We start from the raw sequence: 25609 nt of genomic DNA on the forward strand, positions 1-25609 counted from the left end.
AGAGGTGATGGAACTGTATTGTGTCTTGATTGTGGTGATGAGTTTTGTTTGTTTGTGGAGACAGAGTCTCACTCTATCACCCAGGCTGGAGTGCAGTGATCTCGGCTCACTGCAACCTCTGCCTCCTGGGTTCAAGCAATTCTCGTGCCTCAGCCTCCTGAGTAGCTGGGACTACAGGCATGTGCCACCAGGCCTGGCTAATTTTTGCATTTTTTTGTAGAGATGGGGTTTTGCCATATTAGCCAGCCTGGTCTCAAACTCCTGGCCTCAAGTGATCTGCCCATCTCAGCCTCCCTAAGTGCTTAGATTACAGGTGTGAGCCACCATGCCCAGCATTTTTAAATTTTTTTTTTTTGAGATGAAGTTTTGCTCTATCACCCAGGCTGGAGCGCAGTGGCGTGATCTCAGCTCACTGCAACCTTCACCTCCTGGGTTCAAGTGATTCTTCTGCCTCAGTCTATCGAGTAGCTGGCATTACAAGCCTGCACTACCATGCCCAGCTAATTTTTTTGTATTTTTAGTAGAGATGGGGTTTCACCATGTTGGCCAGGCTGGTCTCGATCTCATGACCTCAAGTGATCCAACCACCTCGGCCTCCCAAAGTGTTGGGATTAGAGTCATGAGCCACTGCGCCCAGACTCTTCTTTTTTTTAAGAGACAGAGTCTCACTATGTTGCCCAGGCTGGTCTTGAACTCCTGGGCTCAAGTGATCCTCCTGCCTCAGACTCCCAAAGTGCTGAGATTTCAGGTGTGACCCACCACACCCAGCCTGTGGTGGTGGTTATGGGAGTATGCATTAATAAAAACTCACAGAACTTTAACTGTAAAAAACTGTAAAGGAGTGAATTTTACTGTGTATAAATTTTGAAATAAGTTAAACTAAGCTTTGGAATAAAGCTATCACTAAACACTAAATATAAAAATATCTACACCCAAATATGTGCTTTCTACACAATTTGTTCTTAAATGTACAAATACACAATAATATATTCATTCACTTGGGAAAGCTAAGACACTGGAAGCAGAAAACAATCAATGATCACTTTTGGGTAGTGGGATGAAATCACTTTAAAAAACTCACCATTATGACACAGTTGCTCAGTGCTCAGGTAAAGGTCTAGTATTTAAGCAGAGGAGGCCCAGGAGACTTTTTGTTGCATACACTACCTGACAATTTCTAAAAGGACACTTCTTAAAACTTCATGTCATAAGAAATACATTGCCCCAACAACATCATGTACCTGTGATGGCATTATAGGAAATAACATTATTTGCATTTTATTTTCTACTGTTTATATGTTACTTTTATAAGTATGGAGGGAAAGAGGGGATGATAAGTTTAAAAACACCAACCACCACAAAAAGCACAAAACCCTTTGAGCAGTTTAACATTCTGACATTCTATCCTGTTTCTTTTACTTGACACAAGTAACCAATTCCAGTCTCCAAAATACAACAAATCTAACATGGACTGGTCCTCCAACAACCACCACCTAGGGGGCAGTCTCCAGGGTTAAAATCCACATTTCCCAGACTCCCTTGCATCTAAGATTCTGGGTATAATTTAGGTTGCACCATAGATGCACTGGCAAGATAGACGGATTTGGTACTAAAGGCACCCTGCTGGTGGGGTTTGAGGGAGAGACAGCACATTGGAGCCACAGGCAGAACGGTAGCTTCCTACTTCAGCAGTTAGGTTTCTAATCACAGCAGGGACAGCAGTATCCTTAGCTGGCCCATTCTGAAGTGTGACTGTTAAAGTCACAATCTTGGAGGCCCAATCTGATGTGTATTTCTTCATCTTCCCTAGTACTTAATGTTTCAATAAGCTTTCTATTCAAACAAGCTAGGTTAAAACAAAAGAAAAACTAATATATACCATGCTACAAATCTGTAATTTTGTTAGATCATAAAGGCAACAACAAAATCATCTAACAGTATTATTACTATTATACTCATTTTCATTGTTAATTTTATCTGATACCGATGCCAGCCTCCATGTTCAAGTATGCTGCACTAACCTACAGTTCACAGAGTTATCTTCTAGTCCTGTGTTAAGTGCCTCAGTGTTTACCTTGCTATCTGCTCTTTTCTCTCTTTACCTATTAGAGACCCAGCAGAAATGCCAGTTAACTCCATCAAGCCTCTCCCACTTTGGCACACTGAATCCTTTTTAATATTCCTATATACTTGTTTATGTACTGACAGAAATAATTAATTATATTTTACTTGGGGGTATATTTCAATCTCTTGATTTTAACTATGAATTAATTCCTTGAAGCAAGGACCACATTCAATTTTTGTTGCATGCCTAGTGCCTTTTTGCAGGCCTGGCATGTTACAGGTACTCAGTAAATACCACTAGAACATAGAATAAGGTATTACATTCGGCGCAGGGAAAAGTATTTTCACTTTCAGTGTTTCTCACCTCCTACTCCTTTATCAGATCTGCAGGTTTTATTTATCTTATTTTTATTATTATACTTTAAGTTCTAGGGTACATGTGCACAACATGCAGGTTTGTTACATATGTATACATGTGCCATGTTGGTGTGCTGCACCCATTAACTCGTCATTTACATTAGGTAAATCTCCTAATGCTATCACTCCCCTCTCCCCACAATAGGCTCCGGTGTGTGATGTTCCCCTTCCTGTGTTCAAGGGATCGCATTGTTCAATTCCCACCTATGAGTGAGAACGTGCGGTGTTTGGTTTTCTGTTCTTGAGATAGTTTGCTGAGAATGATGGTTTCCAGCTGCACCTATGTCCCTACAAAGGACAAGAACTCATCCTTTTTTATGGCTGCTTTATTTTTTTTGAATTTTCATTCAGCCTCACAGTGTAGACTTGATTCACTAGGTTTTATTCTTTGCAATTTCTATGTAGCTGTAGCTCTATTATAACTGTTATATTAATAACATTGCACTATTATGTTATTCTGACCATCTGAAGCTAAATGCCAATGCATTTTAAATTTTCAGCTGTGCATCCTACAAATTTAAATCATGGCATGTAACAAGTTAAGTATGAGTGAAGTTTTGCCAGAAGAACAAATTATCAGTGATACTAACCATTTTAATTACCATGTCAGGGATTTAATTTATCAACCCATATTGGTAAGTAATAACTTTGTGTCAAACAATTCAGTAAAGATGCAGCAACATAAAAGGCAGGCTACTGACTCACATCAAATACGTAATAGTCTATAAAGATTCTATTTTTGTAATTTAAAATAAAGGATGACTTCATAGAAAGCTATTTATGAAAATCTCAAATGGAAGTTTCACCATTTCAAAGAAACTGTAAGTTTAACTAAAGACAGTAAGTCCATAAACACAAAGACAAAACACAGTACATACTATAGTAGACAAGATGACCTGGTATTTACCCCACTGCAAGGGGTAAATAAGTGAGGTGATGAATGTGTTAATTGTGGTCATCATTTCACAATGTATATGTATATCAAATCATCATCATACTGTATACCTTGAAAATATGTATTTTCTACTTGTCAATTATACCTCAGTAAAGCTGAGGGAAAAAAAAAATTAATAATAAAAGATATACATAGGATACTCAGGGGTCCCCAATTCCTGGGTCACGAACTGGTTAGGAACTGGGCTGCACAGCAGGAGGTGAGTGGAAAAGCGAGCGAAGCTTAGTCTGTATTTATAGCCACTCCCCATTACTCCCATTGACCCCTGAGCTCTGCCCCGTCAGATCAGCAGCGGCATTAGATTCTCATAGGAGCGCAAACTCTATTGTGAACTGTGCACGCGAGGGATCTAGGTAGCGTACTTCTTATAAGAATCTAATACCTGATGATCTGTCACTGTCTCCCATCACCCCCAGATGGGACTGTCTAGTTGCAGGAAAACAAGCTCAGAGGTCTCATTGATTCTCCATTATGGTGAGTCATATAATTATTTCATTATATATGACAATGTAATCATAATAGAAATGTGCACTTGCACAATAAACGTAGTGCACCTGAATCATCCTGAAACCTCCCTCCACTCCCAGTCCATGGAAAAACCGTCTTCCACAAAACTGGTCCTTGGTGCGAAAAATGTTGGGGATCATTGCTCTGTATCATTAAGAATCAAAGATCAAAAGCCCATAAAACAAATCTCCTACTGTGCTTGGCAGAGGTCATTTCATTAAGGGTCCGGATCAAATTCAGGCTCAACAATTAGTAAGACAACTAGAAAAATACAGAAAGCTTAAAGCAGAGCAACTAGTCTAAAAGCAGATATCAGATTGTTTAGTGCAAATGGTAAGAAAAGCTGACCATATTTTAATTCGGAACTCAGAGAGAGGTAAATAGGATAAATTAATATTGCCAAGGTTTACACCAAGAACACAGGACTTGCTGAGACTGTGGGGTTTTTTTTGTTTTGTTTTGTTTTTGAGACGGAGTCTTGCTCTGTCGCCCAGGCTGCAGTGTAGTGGTGCGATCTCGGCTCACTGAAACCTCCACCTCCCCGGTTCAAGAGATTCTCCTTTCTCAGCCTCTTGAGTAGCTCGGGCTACAGGCGCGTGCCACCACGCCCAGTCAATTTTTTATATTTTCAGTAGAGATGGGGTTTCACCACATTGGCCAGGCTGGTCTCGAACTCCTGACCTCGTGATCCACCCACCTCGGCCTCCCAAAGTCCTGGGATTACAGACGTGAGCCACCATACTCGGCCTGATATTGTGGGTCTTAATACAACTAGTCCTCTGAATAATTATCAATTTCTCCCTTTACAAGACTAGCCTTCATTTTACTTTGAGCAGATAAAAGTTACAAACTTGCTAAATGAATACTGTAAGGTTTACCAGATTTCTAAAACAGAATATTCCCATCTCAACATTTTATTTTACTCATAATTTTCTACTTACAAAATCTTGCCGTATGTCATTGAAGTCTTTGCCATATTTTTCCAGTGCCTCTTCAAATAAGCTAGCTTCAGAGGCTGACCATTCCTCCATTTCATCTCTGCATAAAACAGGTCCTCCGAGTGGTACTAAGACACTAATGGCACTGCTCAAATCATAGCTGTGTCTATACAATGTATCCATAGCGTGAAACTAAAGAAACAAAATGAACAGAAAATATCAACCAGAAATGCAAACATGCTACATTATGTAAGAATAGAAACACTAAAATATATTATGCACTTAATTAACAATATACTTATACTTATTTTTAACAAAATTTTAAACAGATTACTAAACAATTATTTAAGATATCATTTATTGCTTTAGAAAATGCAGACTTGTCGGGAGGCTGAGGCAGGAGAATGGCGTGAACCTGGGAGGCGGAGCTTGCAGTGAGCTGAGATGGGGCCACTGCACTCCAGCCCTGGCGACAGAGTGAGACTCCGTCTCAAAAAAAAAAAAGAAAATGCAGACTTGTACCCTCATGTGGGGGGAGGGGAGCACCGGGTCTCCCTCTATTCCCAGGCTAGAGTGCAGCAGCAGCCTCGACCTTCCACGCTCAAGCAATCCTCCTGCCTCAGCCTCCTGAGTAACTAGGACCACAGGCATATGCCACTATTCCTGGTTAGTTTTTTTTATTTTATATAGAGACAGAGGTCTCGCTATGTTGCCCAGGCTAGTCTTGAACTCCTGGGCTCAAGTGATCCTCCCACTATAGCCTCCCAAAACACTAGGATTAAGTCTCTTTTATTTTTATTTATTTACCTTTTTTTTTTTTTTGAGATAGGCTCTTGCTCTGTCACCCATGCTGGAGTGCAGTGGCATGGTCATAGCTCACTGTAACTTTGAAAGTCTAGGCGGTCCACACATGGTGGCTCACGCCTGTAATCCCAGTACTTTGAGAAGCCAAGGTGGGAGGATCACTTGAGCCCCGAAGTTTTAAGACCAGTGTGGGCAACATAGTGAGACCCTCTCTCTACAAAAATAAACAATTAGCCAAGCCTGGTTGTGCACGCCTATAGTCCCAACTACTTGGGAGGCTGGGGTGGGAGGATTGCTTGAGCCCAGGAGGTTGAGGCTGCAGTGAGCTGTGACTTATGCCACTGCACTCCAGCCTGGACAACAGAGTGACAGCCTACCTCAAAAAATAAAAATTGATAAAAATATCAAAGTCACTTCAGCTCTTGTGCAAGGTATACAGCACAGCCATCCTTGACCAGGGAAACATATACAGATTATGTATCAGAGAGTGATAAAAAAAAAATTCTCAGGTTGGGTTAAGGAATCACGTACTAACATGGAAAGAAAACAATGGAACACAGTATGATGTTTAAGACAAAATTATAAACATGCTGCACAGAAAAAGCAAAACAAAACAAAGTTACATATTCATGTTAATATGGTAACTTGGTTGAGGTTGTAGAAGACAAAGAATAGATGGCCAGACTTGCACGGAACAGCAAGGCCACTGTGGGTTTCTTATATATTTCAAGGGAGAGTGATTTGAAGCACAATTTGAAAGGAGAAAAGATAGAAGACACAATCACTGTAACGTTGAACTCCTGGGCTCAAGGTTACTTTTGCAAAAGTAACTTAGGTCTAGCTTACTTAAAAAGCATTTTCTGGCCAGACACAGTGGATCATGCCTATAATCTCACACTTTGGGAGGCCAAGGTGGGCAGAACACTGGCACCCAGGACTTCAAGACCAGCCTGGGCAGCACAGTGAAACCCCATCACAAAAAAAAAAAAAAAAAAAAAAAAAAACAGGCATGGTGGCATATTGCCTGTAATCCCAGCTACTCAGGAGTCGGACATGAGAAAATCACTCGAGCCCAAGAAGGTTGAGGCTGCAATGAGCTGAGATCGTGCCACTGCACCCCAGCCTGGGCAACAGAGTGATGCCCTATTTTTAAATAAAGAAGGCATTTTCCTCCAATCAGAACAATAACTAGGTTCTAAAACTTCAAGTTTTGAAAAACCTTTTATTTTCCTACTGGAAAGAGAGTCATTCATAGCATGTACATACATGTACTTGTATGTATAACAGGAAAACTGAAAAACAGCACAATCAGCTCCGCCTATGCTGCAGATTAGCTCATAGGTGCTGCAAAGTGATCTAATTCTTGCCCAAATGAGAACTAGTTCTGTTTTTCTCCCCACCTCTCAACCCCACCCAGACTTTCTAACACATGAACTTCAAGTCTTGTACCTTTTACACAATGTATCTCTTGCTATTTATTAAAAATTTCACAAATGGGGATAGCTTCACTTCTATGCAACAATAGAACTCTTAAAAATTTAGCTTTTGGCATAAGTTATGCATCTCCAAGCCCGCCACCAGTCAAGGTCTCAGTGCCAGCTACGCCACTGCAGCTGTCACTATGGCCCATGAGAACACTGCTAACTCCAAGATCAAACAGTTCTGGAGGTGCTTAGGGCTCCGGGGTGCTGAACGAAGGTGCTGGTAGCCTTAGAAAAGAACCAGAGAAACCTAATACTGCTTTGGTTTTTTAAAGCATCACTTAGGAGTTGCTATCCCAGAAAATCCAGAAATAGAACTGCTTTCCCTAGAATTGACAGAAATGAAAGATAAATATGAACCACCTCAGGTGAAGTGTGCAGGATAGAATTCTTCTCGGTTGAAAAGACACTAAAAAATGGTTTTGTATAACTTGAATAGTTTGTATATTACATAATCTTTTATAGACAGATGCTACAGAATTCTTTTAATATGTTACATTCACGTATCACAGTTTACTATTAGAAACACACTTAGAATCATCTATAAATACTCAATATAAATTGTTTTGAATCTTCAAGCAGAAGAATCCAAAGTGGAAAAAAAAAAAAAAACTAAACACATCCATCTAATTCATTACCTTAAAAGATACTTTGTTTATTAGTCTGATGAGGAATTATGGTGCTGTTTGTATTTTTGCCAATGAAGTTTAGCTTGGAGGTAATCCTTGGTGTAGCTTAAAAAATAAGCACAGGTACAGCCATTCTTTAAAATGAAGAGGACACTGTTGTTTATATTTCCTGTAGGCAGCTGGAGAGATCTGTGTGTCACAAGATGCTTCTGCATGGGTTCCCATTAATTTTCTGTTCTTGTTTATATAATGTGGAACAAATAACTCTTCTTTGCCACCACTGTGCCTTAGGTAACTGCGTGTGCCAGTCAGAAATCTGACACCACGTTTTCCTTCTAGGCTATCATGCCCTATCCGATCATCTTTCCTTGCTTCACTCTGTGCTTTAGTGAAGCCTAGTTGCACATTGGCCTTTCTGTGCTGTTTTCAATTCGCTTAATGATAGCAGTTACACCAATTGTAACTTATATAACTTTAAACAGAATCACACTGTTCCCTGCCTTACTTAGTTGCTTAGTTGAGCACAGAACAAAGGCAACATAAAATCTGGGGTTCACGCACAAGTTGGGATGAGAAGGGGAGTGAGCCATAATATCCTGGAAAATTATACTTTCTAAGTATAATCGCAGTGATGTTTCTCTCAAAGTATTTTTCTAGCCTTGAATTCATTTTACCTTCATTATTCCTGTGAAGTAGGTAGGGCAAGTACAAGGGGAAGTTGGGTGCTGAATTTTTAGGTCAAAGACTGATACTAATACAAAGTATTTGCTAACTGTAGAACCTGGGGCACCACATCAGTTAACTGCTGAGACTCACTTTCCTTGTTTGTTAAATGAGAAGAATATCCATGCTGCCTACCTCAGAGGCCTGTGAGGGTCAAATGAGAATGTATGTGAAAGATCTTTTCTTATTTGTATTTTTTTAAAAAATACCTTTTAAGTGATCCCTCATTATCTGGTAGGAGACTGTAGGAGAGCTCAAATATCAACTAATATCTATTAAAGTGAAAACATTATTAGCAAAAGTATGCACTAATATGTATGTATATGTACATATACACACACACAGTGATGTATTAACCAAGATAATAAGTGTATAGATTATGAATTTGTTCACTATAGCAGTATTTAGAACATGTAAACATGTTTAGGTACAGTAAATAAATGCTTTAACAAGGGTTGACATCTCACTTAAAGTCAATCATTGGTGCTGGATGCAGTGGCTCACACCTGTAATCCCAGCACTTTGGGAGGTCAATGCAGGCAGATCACCTGAGGTCAGGAGTTTGAGACCAGCCTGGCCAATATGGTGAAACTCCGTCTCTACAAAAATTAGCTGGGTGTGGTGGCAGTCACCTGTAATCCCAGCTACTCAGGAGGCCCCTGAGGCAGGGGAATCGCTTGAACCCAGGAGGCAGAAGTAGCAGTGAGCTGAGATCATGCACTCATTGGATTCCACAAAATAAAACTAGGGATTTCATGATCAATTTCCTAGTTATAACCACAGTAAAGGCCACTGGCCACATGTAGTCTTTTGTTGTATGTGTCACAACCATGGAACAATTGACTTCCAACTTTCAAGTGAACTTCCTCTCACTCTTCTGCAGCAGAGGTTGGGGAAAAAAAAAAAAGAACTTGGTTCTTCAGCTTTTGCTCTGCAAATTTCAGAATCAGCTACATTCTGTAGCTAACCTCACTAGACAGACTGTGAAGTTTAGCTGTAGTATGTACTTTTACACACTTCTACATCAAACTCTGAAAATAATGTAGTAAACCCCATTATTCATGATTTTACTTTCCAAGGTTTCAGTTACCCATAGTCAAGTGCAGTCTGAAAATAGATGAATATAGTACAATAAGATGTTTGTATGTGTGAAAGAGAGACAGAGAGGGAGCACACTGTATTAGTCTGTTTTCACACTGCTGATCAAGACATACCTGAGACTGGGCAATCTACAAAATAAAGAGGTTTAATGGACTTACAGTTCCACACGGCTGGGGAGGCCTCACAATGCTGGTGGAAGGCAAGGAGGAGCAAGTCACATCTTATGTGGATGGCAGCAGGCAAAAAGCAAGAGGTTGTGCAGGGAAACTCTCATTTTTAAAACCATCAGGACCAAGTACGGTGGCTCACACCTGTAATCTCTGCACTTTGGCAGGCCGAGGTAGGCGGATTGCCTGAGCTCAGGAATTTGAGACCACCCTGGACACCATGGCGAAGCCCCGTCTCTACTAAAACACAAAAAATTAGCCAGGCATGTTGGCACGTGCCTGTAATCCCAGCTACTCAGGAGGCTGAGGCAGGAGAATCACTTGAACCTGGGAGGCGGAGGTTGCAGTGGGTCGAGATTGTGCCACTGCACTCCAGTCTGGGTGACAGAGCAAGACTCCATCTCAAAAAAAATAAAATAGCCGGGCGCAGTGGTTCACGCCTGTAATCCCAGCACTTTGGAAGGCCAAGGCAGGCAGATCACGAGGTCAGGAAATCGAGACCATCCTGGCTAACATGGTGAAACCCTGTCTCTACTAAAAATACAAAAAATTAGCCAGGCATGGTGGCGGACGCCTGTAGTCCCAGCTACTCGGGAGGCTGAGGCGGGAGAATGGCGTGAACCTGGGAGGTGGAGCTTGCAGTGAGCCGAGATCGTGCCACTGCATTCCAGCCTGGGTGACAGAGCAAGACTCCATCTCAAAAAAAAAAAAAAAAATGACAAAACTAAAAGATTAAAAGATATTCAAAAATGCTAACATTCCTCAAAATAAAAATATAATGTATCTTTTTCTTTTGAGACAGGGCCTCACTCTGTTGCTCAGGTTGGAGTGCAGTGGCATGATCTCAGCTCACTGCAACATCTGCCTCCTGGGCTCAGGTGATCCTCCCACCTCAGCCTCCCAAATAGCTGGGACTACAGGTACATGCCACAATGCCCAGCTAATTTTTGTATTTTCAGCAGAGACAGTTTTGCCCTGTTGCCCGGGCTGGTCTCCAACTCTTGGGCTCAAGCGATCCGCCTGCCTTGGCCTCCCAAAATGCTGGGACAGGGGCCCTGAAACCAGTCACAGAATTAAGCACATTTTTCTCAACTGATACTACACCAACCACTCAAATCATGAATGGATTTTCAGTTTTGTGTTCATGTTAAATGAATGAAATTGCTTTTCTTAAGAGTACTTTTTAAAATGATGATGGGCTGTTACCTAATAAGGCTTCAAAGAACCGAAGTAGTATATTAGCCTTCATCAAGTGATTATGACAAAAAGTGATTATATTCGTTGTTTCAAAGATTCTACTCTTTAGTGTTCAGTTTGTCTTCCTGAACACTGAAGGAACCATTTGCTTTCAGAGGAGGAGCTCCTGTACTGTCTCAAATCAAATGACAAAGAATACATTGGAATTACTGTTGACCAGGAGCTATGAAACCTCCAAAGCACACATTTATACCACAGACCAAAGGAAAGTACAGTAAAGGTCAGAATGTGCAAAAAGTAAACACTCAGCAGGTATGTACACTCTGGAGTTACTAGGAAATAATTCCTTTGAAACTGATCAACTTCATAAAAGAAACCAGAGGATCATATTATGTGCTAGAAGTCCATACAAACCCCATCTTTCTGATATACACAGAAGTTTCTTTTGAATGGACTTTATGTAGTCTAATTTTACCCTTAAGAGCTTTACATGAATACAGTTTCTATAACAGAAGAGACAAAATCCAGTAGAAAAGATGTAGGGTAAACAAAGAAAACAAGTTAAGAAAAGACAGTCACATAACACAGGACCAAAGACTTGTGGTTTATCAGTAAGGTAATACAAATTTGAAATGCCAGAGAAGTCTGAAAAAATGAACAACTAATTGATTGTGAGAGAAGTCAGAATAATGATTTCCTAACTGGAGAAGAACAGAAGGGAAGCTGTTGAGACACTGGTAATGTTCTTTACCATCTAGTGATGGTTACACGAATATATACACAGGTAAAAATGTTAAGCTGTGTAACAAACTGTAGGGCACTCTATATATGTCACCATATGTACACCTCAATTTAAAATAAGAAAAAGAATTTTGAGGCTGGGTGTGGTGGCTCACACCTGTTAATCCCTGCACTTTAGGAGGCCTAGGCAGGCGGATCACGAGGTCAAGAGTTTGAGATCAGCCTGGCCAACAGAGTGAAAGCCCATCTCTACTAGATTAGCCGGGTATGGTGGCACGCACCTGCAGTCCCAGCTGCTCAGGAGGCTGAGGCAGGAGAATCGCTTGAACTCGGGAGGCGGAGGTTGCAGTGAGCAGAGACCATGCCATTGCACTCCAGTCTGGGTGACAGAGTGAGACTTTGTCTCCAAAAAAAACAGAAAAGAAAAGAAAAGAAATAGTTGGCCAGGTACATTAGCTCAGGCATGTAATCCCAGAGCTTTTGAGAGGCCTTGGAAAGCCAAGGCAGGAGTTCAAGACCAGTCTTGGCATTAATTTTTTAATTTTAAAATTTAATTAATTAAAAAAATTTAATTAGCTGAGCACAGAGTTGAGTGCCTATATTTAAAAAAAAAGAAAAAGAAAACTAGGCCAGGCGTGGTAACTCACGCCTCTAATCCCACCACTTTGGGAGGCCAAGGCAGGCAGATCATGAAGTCAAGAGATCAAGATCATCCTGGCCAACATGGTGAAACCCCGTCTGCACTAAAAATACAAAAATTAGCTGGGTGTGGAGGCGCATGCCTGTAGTCCCAGCTACTCAGGAGGTTGAGGCAGGAGAATTGCTTGAAACCAGGAAGTAGAGGTTGCAGTGAGCTGAGATCGGGCCACTGCACTCCAGCCTGGTGACAGAGTGAGACTCCGTCTCAAACAAACAAACAAACAAACAAACAAAAAAAAAGACAAGAAGAAAACTAAACTAAAAGTCTTCCCTCCAGATTAAATACTTTGCAAAGATACCATGTTTTCAATAGAGATACCAATACACACTGCACGATCCATTCAAATCTAAATTGTAAAAATCAAAAGAAACCCAGCACAAGCTGTTCTCTCTGCCAAAAAGCAGTGAAGGTGTTGTCACATTTCATCTCATTCATAACAGATGGAGATGACAAAAAGCAGTATTTTAGGAGAAAGACTGACAAGGAAATCTTGGCAATGGAATTCTCATCTTTTGTTAAGCAGAACCACACTATGGGTAGATTGGACTACTGTTCAGCAAATATTCACTCCCTATCCTACACCTCCACAGCAGAGTATTCTTTCACTGGTCACTGATGTTGGGCTTGGCCATGTGACTTGCTTGGCAAACAAGATGTTAGGATATGTGACATAACTGAGCCTTGACAAGTGTTTGTAAATTTGGCCTTGCCCTCTTGTGTTACTGAGTTTTGTCCATGGAGGATGAGAAATACGTGGAGCAGATCCAGACCCAACCTATAGCTGGCACCTACATTAGAGCCCAGTCTAGCTCAGCAGAATCCTAGATAATCTGCAGATGAGTGTATCAGAAATCAATGCTTGTTGTTATAAGCCACCGAAATTTGGGCAGTGTAATAGATGTGTTTTCCTCTTTGAGAATAAAGAACTTAATTCACTCAGTTGCCAGAAGTGCTGTGAACAAGACAGTCCTCAGCTGCTGATCTTTTTTGGAATTATTTCAATTCAAGAACAATTCATCGTGAAAGTCCACCCACCCTTCCTGGAACAACTTGCATCCAATAATGCAAGGCTGTAAAGGCCCAGCTTTTCACCCTGATTTGGGATGCCACAAATTAGCTGGAGTCAGCTGAGGCCTTCATTCGACTGTATCCACCTCCTCCCACTAGCCAATCCTGCCTCTTTCCCTCTTATTCCACAAGTGTTGACCCCAACGGTAATCCCTAATAAATTTCCCGCATAAAAACTGCTATCAGAATCTGCTTCCAGAGAACCCAACCTGTAAAACGCAGTATTATGACAACAGCTAACTGATACACATATACTATATTCAATACTAACTACAAATGCTCTGCAACTTATGGCTACGTCCCAACAAACTCATCATAGGTTGAAAATATCATAAGTCAAAAATGCATTTAATACCCTGAAAAACCCATTGTAAAAAACAAAACAAAACAAAAATTGTTAAGTTGAACATCCTCAGTCAAGGGCCATTTGTATTGATTTGTTCAGTTACAATTTCACAAAAACTTCACATATATACCTCCTACAGGAATTACAGCATTCAGAATATCACATCTATTTAAACATTAACGACCACATGGTTTTTTTTCCAAGCAGAGGAAGATGATAATAAACTCTCATGAGTAAACCTCAAACTGTTATGGACTAAGCTTTTCATATGCACGTCTGGTGCAGTGGCCCATACCTGTAATCCCAGCACTTTGGGAGGTCAAGGGTGGGGGTGGATGGCTTGAGGCAGGAGTTCAAGCCCAGCCTGGCCAACATGGCAAAACACCATTTCTGCCAAAAATACAAAAATTAGTTGGGCATGATGGTGTGTGCCTGTAATCCCAGCTACTTGGGAGGCTGAGGCAGGAGAATCGCTTGAACCCGGGAGGCAGAGGTTGCAGTGAGCTGAGATTGCGCCACTGCACTCCAGCCTGGGTGACAGAGCCAAACTCTGTCAAAAAAAAAAAAAAGTTTTTTATATGTAAAAAAGTGTGCCATCCACTTTCAATTTTTGCTTTAATGCATAGATATAACAAAATCCCTCATCCAACAAACTTGCTAAGACTTAGCTGGCATTCACTCAAATCAACCTAAAAGACACCCTGAGTCATGCTCTTGTGTGTACCTTTTGATTACTTTTTTTTTTTTTTTTTTGGAGATGGAGTCTTGCTCTGTGGCCCAGCTGGAGTTCAGTGGCGCGATCTCAGCTCACTGCAATCTCCACCTCCCAGGCTCAAGAGATTCTCGTGCCTCAGCCTCCTAAGTAGCTGGGATTATAGGCACCCACCACCATACCCTGCTAAGTTTTTTGTATTTTTAGTAGAGACAGGGTTTCACCATGTTAGCCAGGCTGGTTTCGAACTCATAGCCTCAAGTGATCCACCTGCCTTGGCCTCCCAAAGTGCTAGGATTACAGGCGTGAGCCACCACACCTGGCCTTTTTTTTTTTTTTTTTTTTTTTTTTAATAGAGAGGAGGACTTACTATGTTGACTCAGGCTGGTCTCAAACTCCTGGCCTCAAGCTTTTAAGTGATCTTCCCACCTCAGCCTCCCATGTACCTGTGATTACAGGTGTACACCAACATACCTGGCTCTTTTTTATTATTATCACAAGAAAGCTACAGGGGACAATAGGTCAGAGTGACCCCATGTCCCTAGATGTCATTTCCAAACTTACTATGAGCATAATAAAAAGTTATTGCCACCTGGCTGTGATTCTTGGCACAAACCAGACAAATATATGAAAACAACTGTGTGAAGACACTGGAGAACCAATACAGGCAAGGAGAGGTGACGATCCCTCTGAAAAGTGTAATAGTTGAGCTTCCACACTGACCTTGGCCTTTATCATGAGGATACTATCTAGACTGCTATATGGTGAAATACAGTCAAACAGCAAGTTCCCTTTTTCACTAGTCTGATGTGACAAGAATCAGAACTTGATGTTGCCAGAGTCAGTAAGGCCCAGGGAACAAAATACTGGGGAGGATCCTATTCCAGGCCCTAATGGAAATCTCAAGACATGGAAAAAATTGGTAGCACACATGTTCTCTGACCACATTCTCAAAGGCAATTAAAATAGGTGGATGAGCCACACTTCCTTCTAAATTAACTCACAAGTTAAATTAAAAATTACAAGGCAAATTAGCAAATATTTAGAACCAAATGATAATAAAAATACTACATACTAAAAGATATATGCTACAGCCAAGGTGATAACTAGAGGGACATTTACAATCTTATATGTTTATCATGAAAAGTAATGAATTTTAAAAAGGTCTTTAAAGGGCTAGCAAAAGATATTAGAGAAAACCTAAAGAAAAGCAGAAGAAAATAAGAGTAAAAATAAATAGAATATGTACCATGTTTTTAAATTAACAAAATTAAGTTCCCATTCTTTTAGATAACTAATAAAGAAACATCAGGCAAAACAATCAAGAAAAAAAAGGGGATGTGATACATATAAACGATAACAAGAATGAACGTCTATTTGTAACTACAAATATAGCAAACTTTTAAAATATTATAAAAATTATGTTAACAAATTTGAAAATTTAGGGGGAAATATATAATCTCCTAGATGGACATAACTGACCAAAATGGACTTAAGTAGAACAAAAATTTATTCTAATTATAAATCAAATTATAACCATAACCCACAATGAAGGACATTCTACAAAATAAGTGGCCTGCACTCGTCAAAATACCATGGTCATAAAACACAAAGAAAGACTAAAGAGTCGTTCAGGAATGAAGGAGACTATGAAGATACAACAACTAAATGTCATAAGTGATTCACAAGGAGATCTTGGGCCAGAATTTTTTTTTCTTTTGCCATAAAAAACGTTACTGGGACAACTAACAAATCTGAATGAAGTCTCTAGATTAGATAATAGTACTGTAACAAGGTTAATTTCCTAAGTCTAATTATTATACTGAACTAATATATGAGAATATCCTTGGTTTTTCTTTTTAGGAAATACTCTCCCAAATATTTAGCAGTAGAGGGACATTTATTCTGAAATTTTACTTTCAAACTCTACCACTATATATACATTATTAGTTCTTGAGTTTATGGGAGGCCATTATTTTGTTCTGAGCTCCTGCACTAGGCCCCAGCAGATCAGACTAAAAGGCAGTCACTTGTGCTAAGTGCCAAGATTCACAGCAACCAATCAGAAGGGGCCAGTTTACCTGAGCAGGCATAAGGAAGTCCCCTCTACTTTAAGGAAAGCAACTTTGAAATAACCAACCTGCTTCTTGTTCCCTGTTTCTGCTTTTCTTCAGCCCTTTTCTGTCTATAAAGCCAACCACCTCTGCTAAGCTCTATCTATACAGTGATAGAATAAATGAAAGCCAATTAGATGCTTAAACTAAATTCTATAATTTGTGTCTTTTGACAATAATAATAATAATAATAAAGGAAATGTGGTAAAGATGGTAACAACTGGGGAATCTGGATGATGTGAATACAGGAAGTCTTTGCACTATTTTTGTATTATCACAAAATACCAAGTTTTAAGATTTTTTCTTCTTTTTTTTTTTTTTTTTGAGATGGAGTTTTGCTCTTGTTGCCCAGGCTGGCGTGCAATGGCGCAATCTCAGCTCACTGCAATCTCTACCTCCTGGGTTCAAGCAGTTCTCCTGCCTCAGCCTCCCAAGTCGCTGGGATTACAGGCATGTGCCACCACGCCCAGCTAATTCTTTGTGTTTAGTAGAGATGGGGTTTCACCATGTTGGTCAGGCTGGTCGCGAACTCCTGACCTCAGCTGATCTACCCGCCTTGGCCTCACGCCTGGATTACAGGCATGAGCCACCATGTCCAGCCATGCCCCACCATGCCCCACCATGCCCAGCCAGTTTTAAGAAATTATAATCACAAGCCTTCCACTAACTCATACTTGTAAATACAAATCTTTCCACCAATTATCCTAAAATTGCTAAAACAATTCTCTATTTCTCCCAAGTTCAAATCTATAGTGCTTTCCTGATGTTTCCTATATTCCTGTGAAATTTGTAGGAGAAAAAGTAAAGTAAAAGGCTGTATTTACCCCAAAAAGGAAAAAAACTCATTAAAGCTTAAATTTAAAAGCAAAAGATGGATTAACAGACTATAACACACACAAACAATTCTCCTAGGATAGTCTGCAGCGTCTCCACACTCATCTGTAATAGATCATCAACAAAAAGACATGTGTGTAATGTAGAATATTATTGCCTTAATGATGTATTCAGCAGGAAGAAAAATTTCATGTTTCCTATTTTTTACTGCAGTGCTAGTCCATTAGTACTAATTCTAATTTTATAGCCTTGGAAACATGAACAGTACCCATCATAAGTTTTTCATGAGTTTTTAAAAGTTATATGGATCCCCATCAATTTTATGTCCATTTTGAAGTCTAGACTTCTAACATAAGTTGATACCTAAAATGCTAATCAAAAGAATTAGATTTTCTGGCCGGGTGCAGTGGCTCACACTTGTAATCCCAGCACTTTCAGAGGCTAACGTGGGCAGATCACTTTGAGGTCAGGAGTTTGAGACCAGCCTGGCAAACATGGTGAACACCCCATCTCTGCTAAAAACACAAAAATTAGCTGGGGGCAGGGGTGCTTGTAATCCCAGATACACAAGAGGCTGAGGCAGGAGAATCACTTGAACCCAGAAGGCAGAAGTTGCAGTGAGCCAAGAACTAACCACTGCACTCCATTCTGGGTGACAGAGTGAGACTCTCTCCCAAAAAAAAAAAAAAAAATCTGTATTTTCTGCTGTGGCTTCTAAACTATCCTCAACTCCCAGTACCCAGAGGCCCTAAATGAAACAAGACTCACAAACAAACAGAATGAAGTACATGAGTGATGACTGATGGCTAGCATTTTTATAAAGTGTTAATATCTGAATAATAATAACACTGTTAAGTCAACTTTCCCTCATCCAAAAAATAAACCGTTTTTTCTAAGTTATTCTTGATGGGAAAATTTTTATTGAAAAAATTATAGCTTGTTTTAAGGGGAAGGTTATATGAAAGATTATGTTAACAGCCTTCGTTCACCACTTTTACAGTGACTTCTTGTAATAATTATATGAAATGGTATGGATGGTTAATCATAGCCTAATGACCATATTCAAACTTGATAATCTACTAAAATAATAAATACGGCATGATAAAATACCTATCAGACAATCAATAAAGCTATAAAATCAGAAGTAAATGAGGTTCAACAAGATTGTGGGTGAAAAAGACAAATGCATAATTGTCATCTTCTCAACAATAACAACTAATATTTATTGAGCTCTGACACTGTGCCAGATACTGCTCTGAACACTTTACACGTAATTATCTCAATTCATCCTCAAGTTGATGTCACATGGGAACTCAGTGAGAGGCGGCCTTTTTCCGAGGCTGGAAGGTCACAGGGGTCTTATTCAGGACCCTGAGGCATTGCCTGCTTTCACTCCCAGTAAGGGCAGGGCCTCTATGCGGCCTCAAGAGCCAGAAGGGCCCAATGTTTGCAAACATTACCTAAAATGAAGGTACATAAACTGCTGAATCAGTCAGTCAGTTGTCTTCCAGCCAACCTGGGCAGCTAATGTTGCAGAGAGCTCTAAGTCCTCCACAGAATCCAGGGCCCCCCAAAAAAGAGCCCCAGAAGATCCCCAACTGCCTCTACTTTGAGGAGTCACTGCAGTTCCATTGAGTTCTGAATCCTTGGTTACACGTATCAGCAACTCATAGAGTGTGGCTGCACTCCCTCTTCCTGCCCATCCATAACCCTCCTGAAGCAGAGCAAGTAGGTTTTATTATTACTACCACTGCTGACGAGGAAACTCAGACAAAGGTAGGTTAAGTAACTTGCACAGGGTTACATGGATTATTCATGAGCTACAGGTTGAGGGGGGAAAAGAATCATAAAAATGTCTCCATTTGTACACCCTTGTTCATAGCAGGTTTATTCATGACAGCCAAAAGATAGAGGCAACTCAAGTGTCCACCGATAAAATAACATAATGTGGTATATACACACAATGGATTATTACTTAGCATTAATAGCTGGGAGTGGTAGCACATGCCTGTAGTTCTAGCTATTAATACTTGGTAGGCTGAAGTAGGAGGATCACTTGAGCCCAGGAGTTTGAGGCTGCAGTGAGCTATGATCACACCGCTGCATTCCAGGCTGAGTGACAGAGCAAGACTCTCTCTCTCTCTCTGTATCTCCATATATATATATATATATACACACACACACACACACACACATACACACACACACATATAATTTTTAAATGATGAAAATTCTGACACATGGTACAACATTAATGAACCTTGAAGACATGCTAAGTGAAAATAAGCCAGTAACGAAAAACTTATACAAGATACTGAGAGCAGTCAAATTCATAGAGACAGAAAGTAGAAGGGTAGTGGCTAGGGGGCAGAGAGGATGGAGAGTTAAGAGTTTAATGGGGATGAGATTTCTATTTGGGAAAATGAAAATTTTCTAGAGATGTATGGTGATAATAGTTACCAACAATGTGAATCTACATAATGCCAGAGTGAATCTACTTAATACATTTAAAAATGATGAAAATGAGTTTTGAAATTATGGTAAAATATATATAACACAGAATTTAAGTGCATCACAGCTGGGCATGGTGGCACACACCTATAATCCTAGCTCCTCCTCGGGGGGCTGATGCAAGAGGATTGCTTGATCCCAGAAGTTCAAATCTAGCCTGGGCAACATAGCATGACCCCATCTCTTAAAAAGGGTGAGGGGTGTGTGGCAGTATGCATGGTATGCTTAAAACTTTCTACAGTTCATAGTGTTCAGACTGTGTGTGTACAGTTCTGGGGATATAATAAAATTAGAATTCAAATACACAAACATACATCGCTCTCAGTGATGAGACGCTCTCTACAAAACATTAAAATGCTTAAACAAAGGAACAGAAAACAACATATTGCAATGACCTGTTTCAATAAGAACCTATGTCCCAGAGAAAGAAGCTACTTTACTCATTCTCAAATATTTAGTGAACACCTGACATACATGTCAGGCACTATGCTTGGTGCTGGGAATTCAATGGTGAGGAAAAACAGATGCAGTAACCACACTGAGGGATATAACAAGCTGGTATGTAGGGAATGGGAAGGAGACAAAGAGACACAAAATAATCACAAAAATGAGTTTTTAATTATAGACCTGGCTCTCTACATAAGCACATCACAAAGCAACCTGCCCTAAACTGATGGATTAGCCAAGATTCGGAGTTAACTATGTGGGGATATGAGAGCATCAGGGAAAGGGACCTGAACACGCGAGTCCTGTGGCAAGACACAAAACCAAAGGAAGGACACAGCCTGGCTGGAGTCCAGAGGATGGAGGACTGTGTGGGCAAAGGGACTATAGACAGAGGCCAGGCAAAACTCAATAGTTTTGTTGACTATAGTAACAGTAATAATCTAAGTTTTTACCCTACATGCAATTAAAAGCTACTAAAAGGATATAAGGTAGGAGACAGCAAACTAAAATAACAGTTACACTTTGTTTTGTTTTGTTTTGTTTTTGAGATGGAGTCTCGCTCTGTCGCCCAGGCTGGAGTGCAATGGCGCGATCTTGGCTCACTGCAACCTCCACCTCCCAGGTTCAAGCGATTCTCCTGCCTCAGCCTCCCGAGTAGCAGGCACTACAGGTGCGTGCCACCACACCCGGCTAATTTTTTGTATTTTTAGTAGAGACGGGGTTTCACCGTGTTAACCAGGATAGTCTTGATCTCCTGATCTCGTGATCAACCCGCCTCGGCCTCCCAAAGTGCTGGGATTACAGGTGTGAGCCATCGTGCCCGGCCAATAGTTACACTTTTAAAAGATCAGGTATAACATGGAAATCAGAGGTATTCCAGGACGCAATTTCCTCCCTCCTAAATCAACACAGCTTGGCCTTTCCCGGAACTAGACAGACCTGGCATCAGGTAACCTAAATTTCTAGTCCTGATTCTGTCACCAATTAAATGTGAGTCTTTATACAATTTATTGTTTTGTCCCTTGGGCTCATCACCTGTAAAACAGTCTTCCCTAGAAGGTGTATCAAGCTCCAGACTAACTCAAAAACTTCTTTTTTCTTTTATTCTTACCCCTCCTCCCCCAAATTATTTAGTCTTCAAAGTCCAGGCGAAAGCGATGAACCAGTACCTCCACTTTGCTAGGTCTAAGGCTTCGTTCCAGTAATAGCTCCCACACAATGCTCGTGACATTCTGCTCTTCAAGCTAGGGGGGTGCAAACCTTGCTCTGGCCAACACCACCAAACAGGGAGTCAGAGACTGGAACTTCTATCGACTAACTCACTGCCACTTACTAACCAATTCAGGATTTCCTTGGTTCTAAGAAATTTTGTTCCCATGGGGGTGACGGTGGACAGGATCAATGTAAGTACTGTAAACCTACTTTTTCTTTTTGAGAGGAGTCTTGCTCTGTCGCCCAGGCTGGAGTGCAGGGGCACAATCTCGAATCACTGCAACCTCCGCCTCCCTGGTTCAAGCAATTCTCCTGCCTCAGCCTCTCGAGTAGCTGGGACTACAGGCGCGTGCCACCACATCCAGCTAACTTTTAGTATTTTTAGTAGAGATGGGGTTTCACCGTATTGACCAGGCTGGTCTCAAACTCCTGACCTCTGCTGACCCACCTACCTTGGCCTCCCAAAGTGCTGGGATTAAAGGTGTGAGCCACCGCGCCTGGCCCGATATTCTTCTTTGTATACTGTATAAAATACACCTCATATTATAACAAAACAAGAGTGAAATCCATAAAGCCCCATGGCTTCAATGTTTTTTTTTTTTTTTTTTTTTTTGAGACGGAGTCTCGCTCTGTCGCCCAGGCTGGAGTGCAGTGGCCGGACCTCAGCTCACTGCAAGCTCCGCCTCCTGGGTTTACACCATTCTCCTGCCTCAGCCTCCCGAGTGGCTGGGACTACAGGCGCCTGCCACCTCGCCCGGCTAGTTTTTTGTATTTTTTTTTAGTAGAGACGGGGTTTCACCATGTTAGCCAGGATGGTCTCGATCTCCTGACTTCGTGATCCGCCCGTCTCGGCCTCCCAAAGTGCTGGGATTAGAGGCTTGAGCCACCGCGCCCGGCCGGCTTCAATGTTTTTAACAATTATGAATCTTACATATTTTAGATTAGCAGTGTTTGAAATTCACAGTTCAACTATATTCATAACAGATTTCAAAATGAGGAAGTGATAACTACTGATGTGCAAGCAGTTTAATTACCTGCTCCCAATACATTATTGGTGATTTGACAAGCAGCATAAATTGTCTTGGATAAATCGATGTCAGATTAGGAATGCTGATAGCCTATGGAAGTCCTCAGAAGAAAAGTCACAAAGAAAATCACTTAGGAAGGGCTATCAGGTTTCAGCAGTTCCACAACCCTGCCCTCTCTGCAGGCCTCTGAAGGAGGCCTTCAGATCCATGGTTTAATCACCTAATAGAAAAAGGTGCTAAAGCGATCAGAATAGGACCATAATTAGTCGGGAGTGGTGGCAGGCACCTGTAATCTCAGCTAGTGGCTGAGGCAGGAGACTGAGGCAGGAGAAACACTTGAACCCAGGAAGCAGAGGTTGCGGTGAGCCAAGATCATGCCACTGCACTCCACTCCAGCCTGGGCAACAGAGCAAAACTCTGTCTCCAAAAAAAAAAAAAAGGTCGGGGTGGGGAGCAGGACCATAAATACCCAAAGGAAAGATTTTGACTCCCCAAATTCAACTGAATGATGAATCCATTTTCATTTAACGGTACAAAACAACCTATGAACCTTTCAAATGTTCTTTTTGGGAAACAATCTGCACAGCTCATTATCAACATACTAATAATTAATTTTTAACCATACTACTCATTTTTAGGATCTTAGAGTCTAAGTAAAGCTGAACCTAGAGCAGTATGAGGAGAAAACCACAGTATTTAAATGTTGCAAACAAAAGAACACATCTTCAGTGCCACCTCAAAGAAAGACAATTTTGACACTTAAATCCAAGTCATTCTAACAAAAATGAGGTGAAAGAGTGGATAGAAGAGGTAATCTGATAGAGGAGAGATAACCACTCAGGAGGAATCAAGTGCAGATCCAAACTCTCTCTCGGAAACCAGCTATACAAACATGACAAAACTCCATATCCTCAGCCTCTGAGCCTAATTCTGCTTTAGAAAATAATTACAGTCATAAATAACTAGAAAGAATAGATGTGATATAAAAGTAACGAGACCTCAAAATTACTAAGCTTCAGAATGGAAACAAAACAGGAGAGATAAAAAATATTGAAAGGTATGAAGGTAACTTCCTAGAAGGAGCATAAGAGGCAAGTATTGCAGAAAATACACATAAAATGATTACTTATGAAACAGTGTCTTACTCTGTTGCCCAGATTGGGATGATCATAGCTCACTGCAGCCTCAAGCTCCCTTCTGGGCTCAAGGGATCGCTCCACCTCAGCCTCATGAATAGTTGGAACTATAAGCAGTCACCACCATAGCTGGCTAATTTGTTTTGTTTTGTAGAGACAGAGTCTTGTCATGTTGCCTAGGCCTGTCTCAAACTCCTGGCCTCAAGTGATCATCTCGCCTCAGCCTCCCAGAGTATTGAGATTACAGGTATAAGCCAGGGTATTTGGCCATAAAATGATGTTTAAATGAATTAAGGTATATATGTAGAATCCTCTTTAAAATGTTTTTTTAAAATATCACCTTCACTGACAACAAATCTCAAACCTCTAAAACTGCCCTCTCCCAAAAGAAATTCACCTGCTGTCCTGCACGCTCACCAGCAGTGGGAAGCAGAGAGCTGTTGCAGCTGTGAGCCAAGAGCCCACACAGGCCCTCTGTACCTCAAGCAAGTCAGCCCATCCGCCATGAGAACTCTCCACCATCTCAGGAACAAGCTTTCCCACTGGCACTCAAGCAGGGACCACATCCCCAGTTATAAACTGAGAAGCAGTATTTCATAAGACTAGTGTTAAACTACAAGGGACTGGTTACATAAATAATAGTTTACCTATATAAGATCATGCAACATTAGTAAAACACTAAGTTCTCACAATGATTTTTAAAAAGGTATTTATATCCGGCCCAGCGCAGTGGCTCACACCCATAATCCCAGCTCTCTGAGAGGCCGAGGTGGGTGGATCGCAAGGTCAGGAATTCTAGACCAGCCTGACCAACATGGTGAAACTCCATCTCTACTAAAAATACAAAAATTAGCCAGGTGTGGTGACGTGCGCTGTAATCCCAGCTACTTTGGAGGCTGAGGCAGGAGAATCACTTGAACCCGGGAAGCGGAGGTTGCAGTGAGCTGAGATCTCACCACTGCACTCCAGCCTGGGCAACAGGGCGAGACTCTGTCTCAACAACAACAAAAAAAGGATTTATATCATATAGTTAGGGAAAATATGGGGGCGGTGGAGGTCATTTAAAACAGAGTTAAAAAGAAAGTTCACATAAGAATTATCAAAATGTACTAAAATGTGGTGCTTGCACAAGGATAAATAGATCAACAAAACAAAAGAGAATAGATTAAAAGTCTATAAACAGGCCTAAGTATATCTAGGAACTTGAAATATGATAAAGGGGCATTACAAATCATGAAGAAACAAATTCAATAAATGGTATTGGGACAATTAATTTAATATATGGGGAAAAATTAGATCCCTACCTCACTCTATTCACAAAATTAAACTCTATATAGATTTACAGTCCTAAATATGAAGAAAACTTTAAAACCATCAGAAAAAACAGGACACAAGAAATATATAAATGTATAATTCTAGTTATACTCTAAAAACTCACACACATGCTCACAAAGGGATATGTGTGAAATTTTCAACATAGCATTATAAGTAACACAGCAAAAGAAAAAATGTTTTGACAGCACTCCAGATGTTCACTGGTAACAGAATACATAAATAATGTTGTGTAGTATTATATGAAAGAGTATTAGAAATAATACAAAGCAGTTAAAATGAATAAACTGTGTTTATATTTATTAACATCGCTACATCTCACTAATGGGCAAATGGCAAGTGTTACACAATAAATTTAAGCATAAGCAAAAGAATATTTATGTTGTTTTGGATAAATACATAATAGAACTATAAAAACACAGACTACATACATAGCAGATCTGTT

The 25609-nt window shown here is 40.6% G+C and overlaps 1 protein-coding gene across 10 annotated transcripts in view; it reads right to left on the reverse strand.

Annotated features, from left to right (window-relative positions):
• Nucleotides 1-25609, reverse strand: part of MTA3 (metastasis associated 1 family member 3) — a 193920-nt gene that overhangs the window by 68961 nt on the left and 99350 nt on the right. For all 10 annotated transcript variants that reach the window (XR_004428358.1, XR_004428357.1, XR_004428356.1 and 7 more), the window contains exon 9: nt 4885-5073. Coding sequence is in view for 7 of the 10 variants with exons in the window: in XM_033175888.1 (XP_033031779.1) it covers nt 4885-5073 (189 nt within the window). In the remaining 3 variants the exon portion in view is untranslated. The remainder of the gene's footprint in view (nt 1-4884; nt 5074-25609) is intronic.

Source organism: Trachypithecus francoisi, unplaced genomic scaffold, assembly GCF_009764315.1.
Source record: "Trachypithecus francoisi isolate TF-2019V2 unplaced genomic scaffold, Tfra_2.0 Lachesis_group17, whole genome shotgun sequence".
Classification (NCBI taxonomy): Eukaryota; Metazoa; Chordata; class Mammalia; order Primates; family Cercopithecidae; genus Trachypithecus; species Trachypithecus francoisi.